The 10,000-nt window shown below is 36.6% G+C and overlaps 1 protein-coding gene across 1 annotated transcript in view; it reads left to right on the forward strand.

The window, feature by feature from the left end:
* The window catches only part of LOC143031131 (galactosylceramide sulfotransferase-like), a 26,357-nt gene that overhangs the window by 3,973 nt on the left and 12,384 nt on the right, over positions 1 to 10,000 (forward strand). Inside the window, exons 2-4 of the mRNA XM_076194613.1 lie at positions 4,205 to 4,429; positions 5,166 to 5,299; positions 9,153 to 9,450. Of these exons, the coding sequence (XP_076050728.1) occupies positions 4,346 to 4,429; positions 5,166 to 5,299; positions 9,153 to 9,450 (516 nt within the window). The 5' untranslated portion in view covers positions 4,205 to 4,345. The remainder of the gene's footprint in view (positions 1 to 4,204; positions 4,430 to 5,165; positions 5,300 to 9,152; positions 9,451 to 10,000) is intronic.

The following is a 10,000-nucleotide window of genomic DNA, read 5'->3' on the forward strand; positions in this document are numbered from 1 at the left end:
TATAAATAAAAATTAAATATCAAACATAAGATTGAAAGTTTCAAACATTATACTAAATTTAATTAGTTATTGTAATTATATCTATGAATTCATAAAAAATATAACTTTAAAACCAACCACATTTATGTAAAACAGTAAATTCCCAGATTCCAATGAAAGAAAATGATAGACAATTATTTTCGTAAATAATCATGGCATCATAAAGCGAGCAATATATACATAATATTTATTCATTTATCTATTATCTAATTATTTTCACATATATAATTTCTTTGAATAATTTTTTAACAAAAATGACCTGACTGACCTTTTAGAAGTCCGATGGGAACGTCAAGAGAACAAAGGACATCTGTTCCAAACTTCACCGCCCTAATACATTATGCAAGAGCATTTTGTCTGTCTCCAAGTCTGGGTTTGCACGCACTACTTTCTATTTGGAATGTCTCACTACAATTGCCAAGTCTACAATAACTGGAATAATATTGGAATTTATAACGTCAGAAATTATCTGTTGTAATATCTTTAGTCGATCTGATAAATGTTACAATTATTACCGTAATGTCAAATCTACAATATCTGGAATAATATTGGAATTCATAACGTCAGAAGTTATCTATAGTAATATCTTTAGCCGATCTGATAAATAATACAATTACTGTAATGCCAAGTCTACAATAACTGGAATAATATTGAAATTTATAACGTCAGAAATTATCTGTAGTAATATCTTTAATCCATCTGATAAATAATACAATTATTACCGTAATAATTAATTTACTTGTGAAAGGGATACATATACATGTATATGGTTATTTTTGTTTTACTAAATTTATTGAACGTGTCAATAATCTGTTTACATTTTCATATATCGTCAACCGTTTTCAGTGACGTCATAACGCTCATGATCCCTGCTGTGATATAAATATGTACTTATCAATTCATTAGTCGTTTATTTATATTTATTAAATTATCTATTTGTTCATTAATTCTATTTTCTATTTATCTACATATTTATTTATTTACCTATTTATTTACTTATCTATATGCTTGTTTATTTTATGGCAACGACTAGCTCCTTGTTGTTGCCGTTTAGATTTACTTTTTTATTTTTCTCTGCTGAAAGTAATCGCACAACAAAATTGAAATATAAAAAAAATCTTAAATAACAGTGACAGGTTGGCCAAGAAATTGATTATGTAAGAACAAAAAGCCGACATCAAATATCGTGACGCAAATTGAATTTACAGACGACTTTCTTATTCGTCAATTGAACATTTTCATTTTATCCCTAATATGTGTGTGATTCACCGTGGTCTTGGATCACGTGCTGGACTCGTGATCAACAGCTACTTCCCTCCCGGAAGAGAGCTCCGAGCTCATGTAGGACCGATCTATGGATAATGCTGTGACCTCACACACACACACACACACACACACACACACACACACACACACACACACACACACACACACACACACACACACACACACACACACACACACACACACACACACACACACACACACACACACACACACACACACACACACACACACACACACACACACACACACACACACACACACACACACACACACACACACACACACACAAACACAAACTCTCTGCCCATGAGAGTTGAAGTAACGACTCGCAGCGCAGCGATACTGAAATTATTTCAGCCCTGGGCGGGATTCGAACTCGGACCGCCGTAGTGGCGGCCGCGAACGCTACCACTGTGTGTGTGTGTGTGTGTGTGTGTGTGTGTGTGTGTGTGTGTGTGTGTGTGTGTGTGTGTGTGTGTGTATACGTGTGTATACGTGTGTGTGCGTGTGTGTACAGTCCCTGGTACTTATATATTCACTAAAATATGCATACCACACTACGCCCCTGGCGAAGAAGGGGGAGGAGGGGAGGAGGAGAAGGAGGAGGAGGAGGAGGAAGATATTTTACGTGTGTACCCATGATGGCCCAGCCTAAAAAAATCCCGTGTTCCTAAAAATAGCCAAATACGTTCCTAAAAATAGCCAAATATGTTCCTAAAAGTAGCCAAATACGGTCCTAAAAATAGCCAAATATGTTTCTAAAAATAGCCAAATACGTTCCTAATTTGCCAAAGATGCTCCTAAAATTAGCCAAACTTGATCTAGAATTAGCCAAAGATCTTCCTAAATTAGCCAAATATGGTCCTAGAAATAGCCAAAGATGTTCCTAAAAATAACCAAACCTGTTCCTAGTGTTAGATAAACTTGATAACTAGCCAAATGTTCGATGAAGTTTGCCAAATGCGTTCAAAATTTAGCCAAACGTGTTCCTGTGATAGCCAAATTGATCTCGAAACAGCCAAAAACTACCAATGAATTAACCCGCATTCCTGAAATTCACTTTTTTTAAATAACAATCAAACATGTTTCCAAAATAACCACATATATACTGAAAATAGAATATATATATATATATATATATGTATATATATATATATATATATATATATATATATATATATATATAATTTACAAGTTGGAAAATATGTACTGTACTAACACATCAATGACGTCATGTCACTTTGACATTGCTGCAAGCGATTCGCTTTGTTTTGATCAACAATGGCGTTGTCATATGAACAAAATTAATGTTTGTAGGTGTATCATTATTTGTACAATCTGAAAATATACCAGAATTAAAAACTTTGGTGTAATTATTTGTAATTATTTGTACATTTCGGAAATATATGACTCTTTATTTGTGTAATTATTGTGTTTTTTGTTTGTTCAGTTTTGGCTGCGATGTCGAAGGGAGAAATTATATTCCCCGTTGTTGTCACAATCTGACAGAGAAAATACGAAATGGCGAAGAGGTGTAATTATTTTGATTTGTTTGGCATCAAGCAAATATTATGAGTGCCCAATTTATGTTTATTTATGGCCGTTATAACAAGATGGGAATCCAGTGAAATAAAACAAAAATGCTTTTAGGACTAGCAACGACAAATGCACACATTCGAACGAAGAAGGAAACTATTATATACTAAAAAGAAAATATGGTTCGTTTGAGTTTATTTTTATCATATATAATTCACGAGGGATTTATTTATTTATTTTGTATCTATTTGATTGTTCGTTACCTCAACAGAGAACGACAATGACGTCATAAAAATGGGTCTACAGATGACGTCACCATTAGCAATGACGTCATTGTTCTAGACGTAACCGTTCTCGATTACGTCATTGTTCTAGACGTCACCGTTATCGATTACGTCATTGTTCTAGACGTCACCGTTATCGATTACGTCATTGTTCTAGAAGACGTCAAATATGACGCCACCATTCTTTATGACGTCACTTATACACACACACAAAATAAATAAATAAATAAATAAATAGATATATAGATAAATAAATAAATAAATAACATCTGAAGCATGGTTAAAACAATCCGTAGACTTTTACAATGACGTTATTGGATCACGTGTTGGACTCGTGATCGATATCTCTTATCTTCCTCTTTGAGAGGTCAGGAGGTCCGTAATCTCACATATACAACACAAACCCCTCCACTTGCGCAAGGGGGACAGTAACGGCGCCATCATGATAGCCCTAGACTCTATCCACTGAGCTAGCAAACCTTGTGTATGTGTGTATGTATATATGTATGTATTCTTGTATGTATGTATGTATGTACAGTATGTTCGTATGTACGTATGTATATACGTATGTATGTATGTACGTATGTATATACGTATGTATGTATGTATGTATGTATGTATGTATGTATGTATGTATGTATGTGTGCGTGTATGTGTGCGTGTGCGTGTGTGCATGTCCTTGATATAAATCTGCATGCACTACTTGCATGCCATTAGCGATAATTGGACCCAATATTGACATCAATTCCTATTGATGTGGTACGAAGAGTCAATATGCGTTCGAATAATAATAAAAAAAAACTTTTTTTTTTGTTAAACTTTATGTCCAAATGTTAAGAAATTAACAAGAAAGTATGTAAATAATATAATAATAAGAATACAAGTTAATTTTAAGCGTCAATATGCGTTCGAGTAGTGAAAAAATGTCGACTCGGAACATAAATTCTGCTTAAGAAATGAATTAATGAATATGCAACTAATATAAGAACAATTATTAGAATTGAATATGAATTATTGTCTAAATAATCTAGTTTCATCTACGACAATTTTTTTTTCAGAATGTTGAAAAGAAGAAAAGGAACGACGTAATAAGCGTACCATGAAGATGAAAATACTTCACGTCTGAGACGTAGAGGAAGAGCAAGAAGAGGAAGAGGAGGAAGAGGAGGAGGAGGAGGAGGAGGAGGAAGGTCATCACAATGACTGTAATGGGTCATCCACAGCATGACCTGTTGATGTTACAGCGGAGGTCAAAGCGAGGATTGACTTCTGCTATGACGACAGTATGTCGAGTCAATACATCGCATTTGCCCTTCCCGTCTCTCACTCTCACTCTCTCTCTCTCTCTTTCCGTCAAAATAATTATTCAAACTGTCGCGTTAAATGAGCAGTTCTTCATACTTTCTTAAGTTTATATTTATTATTCATGAGTTCATGTAGAGTAGTTTTTCGTTGTCCATTACAAAAGGCATACTCAACGCATCTACTATCGATGACAACTTATGTCGTTCACTATGCTCTCATTTCATATATAGATAAAATTGACATTTGTTTTATCATTCTCAAAGCAATATGATTTCAATTTTATCGACAATTAATTAAAGGAAGTTTTGTAATTCACAGAGTACCTATTTTTCAATTTCATTGAATAACAATTTTGTATCTTTATCGTAGAATATGATACTTCCTACAAACCAATTTCAGTCAAGTTTTCACGTTAAAATGATAAATGTACATTCTTTTTCAAAATTATAGAATTGTTAAATTGTTCATTTCACGTAAAATATTTTTCACATTATCTGGTGAAATATAGCACACAAATAAACATCTAAAAGCAAAAATTGAAAAAAATAGTCGTCTCTATCATTTATCAGACCGTATATTGTATACTTCTTCGTCATTAATTTCATATCATGTCCTTAATATTTATACGTAATTTTTTTACATCAATCTCTAAAATAATTCTCCTTTATCAAACCTCTACACTAAATTTATTTATTATATTTTTTGTCGTCTCAGCGATCTCCCGCCAAACCGACGCCGCCATTACTACGCATGGTCTTGATGTTGTGCGCGCTGAGTGCATTTGTGGGCCTTTTGCAGCTTTCCATTACTTCTAACACCGAAATCCCCCTCAGGAACATTCGAGGAGGGTAAGTAATTCTTCCCCAGGGTGTAGATAAGATGCTCAGTACGCTCACACTAACTGAAATAATAAAATCTGTTCTGTTTACACTATATGGCAACAGGTGATTGGCAGGAGCTGTTGCCATACCATGAGTCTTTATATGTATATATATATAAATATATATATATATATACATATATATATATATATATATATGTATGTATATGTATATATATATATATATATATATGGTTAAACTTAATGGCAAGATTATTATTGCAGAGTTTTTTATCTGCCTTTTCTCTTTCTCTGAGAATCTTTTTCCCTTCCACGGGAAGTTGTCTTATAATGTCACCATATGACATTGTTTTGTCAGTTACTTTGGGCATGGCTTTACCAAAGTGAAAAACTGGCCAGAACGCGTTTTCACACTACTTAGTGCTTCATCAGTGGCTAGACTGTGAATATCTGATTGAATTGTTGTGTTTATATATTGTTGGTGGTGGTCTGATATTACATTTTGGGGCTTCTGATTGGCTAGTGGGCTGGACTGGGACTCCCAAACTATTCTACTTCCTCATTGGTCGGCTGTTGTGTGACGTCATCAGTATTGTGCCTTCTTTCAGTGGGCTTAGATCTCCTTACGCTAGGGAGGGCTTCTAAATCCCTAGTTTGTATATTAAGATTGGGGGATGTTTCTTTAATAAAGAGAGCTTCGAGGATAGGTAGCCTTCTATGGTCTTGATTTGTTGCCAGCACTTCTGTGTTTTCTATTAGAGTTTCTTTATTTAAATTTCTTTTGTGAGCAGAGTGATGGTGGTTTCTGGGAGCTCCTGAAGAGAGGTGGTATGATAACCGGCGTGAGAGCTTCATTGTTGTCATGCCAATATAGTTTGAAGGTTGGGATGCACAGCTTCCCAAGTTTACACGTGTACCTATATATGACGTGAGTTCTCTGAAGGTCACTTTTACTTTCTCTTATATTATTCTTTAGTAGCAGTTGAGATGTCTTTTTATTTTGATAATATATAATCAGTTGTACTTTAGAGTTTTCTTCTTTAGGTTTAATATTTCTTTTAATAATTTGTTGCATAACCCTTTCATCTTCTTTGTAGGCTGTGGAGAAGAAGGACTTATAGTAAATTTTAATCATGTTTTTGGCGTTAATGTCCTGTGGGATTTTGTCTGGGTGGCTTTTGTCCTGGTACCATTTGTCTAAAGTTCTTTTTGTGATTCGCTCTATATCCTTATTGGCGAATCCATTATTCATAAGGGTCTGAGAAGCTCTTTCTAACTCATTATGTACTGTTTCCCAATTATTACAGTGACTAAGAGATCTTCTAATATAAGCGCTGATGGTAGAATCTTTGTATCTTTGGGGACATTCGCTAGTCCCATTTAGGCAATGTCCTGAATTAGATGCTTTTATGTACACAGATGTGTCATAAGTGCCTTCATCTCTCTGTTTTACTAATGTGTCTAAAAAGGGAAGGGACCCATTTATGCTGTGCTCAATTGTAAAATTGATGCCAGATGTCTCTATTAATCGTTCTTTTAGATCGTCTATTTGTTGGCAATTTTCAGCTTTGACGAAAATATCGTCTATATATCTGCAGTAAATGTGAGGTTTTTGCAGATTTGCGAAAATTTCATTTTCGATGCTACCCATAAAAAAGTTAGCAAAAAGTACTCCAAGTGGTGATCCCATTGCAACACCATCGGTTTGGCAATATTTATTTCCTCTAGGGCACATAAAGGGGGCTTCTTTGGTGCAACATTCCAAAAGGTCTTTCATTACTTTCTCTGGGATATCACAGTTAGGAGTGGTATCATTGTGATAAACTCTGTCTATTATATATTGAATAGTGCGGTCAACTTGGATGTTAGTATAGAGGGACTCCGCATCTAACGAAGCGATAATGATTTTCTAGATCTTTTAGCAAACAATAATGTTTGCTAAAAGATCTAGAAAATCAGTGGCGGATTTGACATTGTAGTCAGCGGGAGTGTAAGGTGTGAGGATTTCAGCCAGTTTTTTGGCAATTTTGTAAGTTGGTAATGGTATCTGTGAGATAATTGGACATCTCAACTGCTACTAAAGAACATATATAGGTACACGTGTAAACTTGGGAACTGTGCATCCCAACCTTCAAACTATATTGGCATGACAACAATGAAGCTCTCACGCCGGTTATCATACCACCTCTCTTCAGGAGCTCCCAGAAACCACCATCACTCTGCTCACAAAAGAAATTTAAATAAAGAAACTCTAATAGAAAACACAGAAGTGCTGGCAACAAATCAAGACCATAGAAGGCTACCTATCCTCGAAGCTCTCTTTATTAAAGAAACATCTCCCAATCTTAATATACAAACTAGGGATTTAGAAGCCCTCCCTAGCGTAAGGAGATCTAAGCCCACTGAAAGAAGGCACAATACTGATGACGTCACACAACAGCCGACCAATGAGGAAGTAGAATAGTTTGGGAGTCCCAGTCCAGCCCACTAGCCAATCAGAAGCCCCAAAATGTAATATCAGACCACCACCAACAATATATAAACACAATAATTCAATCAGATATTCACAGTCTAGCCACTGATGAAGCACTAAGTAGTGTGAAAACGCGTTCTGGCCAGTTTTTCACTTTGGTAAAGCCATGCCCAAAGTAACTGACAAAACAATGTCATATGGTGACATTATAAGACAACTTCCCGTGGAAGGGAAAAAGATTCTTAGAGAAAGAGAAAAGGCAGATAAAAAACTCTGCAATAATAATCTTGCCATTAAGTTTAACCATACATGCTTGAGAGAAAATCTCCTGCTCATATATGCAATGAATATATATATATATATATATATAATATATATATATATATATATATATATTCTAAATTTAACTTGTTCTAACTTCTTGTGGGCTTTCAAAACAAGTACGTCACTATCTGAGTGTGTATAAAGTTACTTGCTAAAGTCTTGCTGATTTTTGTATTTAGTTCCATAAAAAATATACGAAACTATATGAGGCAGAGACTTGTAATTTAAGGAAGTCAGAAAGGAAAGTCTAAATGTGTTTGAGGTTTGCGGTGGGTGTTCCGAAGAGGAGAATATGGGTGGAAAAGGAGAGGGCAGATAAGAGTGATCAAAGAATATTTGAAGAACGATTTGCAAAGTGTGGAAGGCAGAGGTGGGGGGAATGAACTTGAGGGGACGACCGAGGATGAGATGGATGGATAAGGTGAACGGGCCCTGAGCAAGAGGGGAATGCCTGTCGAGCAGGGAAGGGAGAGGCCAAGAAATAGATGAGTGTGAGAGTTGTGAATCTTATGGTGATTTAAGACTCTGTGTGTGTGTGTGTGTGTGTGTGTGTGTGTGTGTGTGTGTGTGTGTGTGTGTATTCACCTTGGTCTTTGGATCACTTGCTGGACCCGTCAGGGACAGCCATTTCCCTCCCGGAAGAGAGCTCAGAGCTCGTATGACCGATCTATGGGTAATGCTGTGGCCTTACACGCACACACACACAACTCCCTGTCCACGAGAGTTGCAGTAACGACTCGAAGCGCAGCGATACTGAAATTATTTCAGCCCTGGGCAGGATTCGAACCCGGACCGCCGTAGAGACAGCTGTGGACTCTACCAACCGCGCCACCGAGTCGTGTGTGTGTGTGTGTGTGTGTGTGTGTGTGTGTGTGTGTGTGTGTGTGTGTGTGTTTGATGGACAAGGTGAAGAGGCCCTGAGCAAGCGGGGAATGTCTGTCGATCAGGGAAGGGAGAGGGCAGAGGATAGACGTGAGTGGAGAATTTTTGTGAATTTTATGGTGATTTAAGACTCTGCATATATGTGTCTGTGTATATGTTTTCCTCTTACCCGCGGCCCCAGGGTATCCCGGCAGTGGTCCGTCGCCCCGTGCGCCTCTCCGGCCCGGCCCGTCCGCCACCTGGTCTACCTGAAGAACCACAAATGCGCCTCCTCGACGGTTCAGACGCTCGTACTTCGGCGGGCCCTCCGTCAGAACCTGACGGTAGCTCTTCCTCTCACGGGGGTCTACCTCGACTACGGGGTCTCCCCGAACCCCCAGTTCGTCAGGGATGTCACCAGCACGCCCTTCGCGCCTCCTGGGGGCGTCTTCCAGGTCCTCGCCCATCATATGAGACTCCACGTCAGGCATCTTCAGCAGGTACACTGAGGAACAGGAGGGAGAGTATATATGTATATATGTATGTATCTAACTATCTATGTATATATATATATATATATATATATATATATATATATATATACATATATATGTATGTCTGTGTGTGTGTGTGTGTAAGAGCAGCCTTTTTCTATGACTTCTCTGATTTGTCACTTCCCTCTGTGACTAGAATCAGTCTATACATTTGTTAGTGTATGAATTCATGTATATATGTATTTATGTACCCGTTTGTGCATTTATCTATGCATGCATTATTTCTGTATATATGTATATATTTATGTATGAATTGATAAATTTATTTTCTATTTATTGATATGTTTATTTGTTTCTTTGTTTGATTATTCATAGATCGTAGCTAGGAGTACCAAATGGAAACACTCAAATTTCACTAACATTTCATTCGATTTCTTGCTAGTATGCTACTCGTTTTTGCTATTCGCTTTTGCTACTCATTTTTGTGGCTCGCTTTTGCTACTCACTTTTTGCTACTTACTTTTGTTACTTGCTTTTGTTACTTGCTTTACTAGCA

This window comes from Oratosquilla oratoria, chromosome 12, assembly GCF_046742065.1.
Source record: "Oratosquilla oratoria isolate Oo_2021 chromosome 12, ASM4674206v1, whole genome shotgun sequence".
NCBI classification, from domain to species: domain Eukaryota; kingdom Metazoa; phylum Arthropoda; class Malacostraca; order Stomatopoda; family Squillidae; genus Oratosquilla; species Oratosquilla oratoria.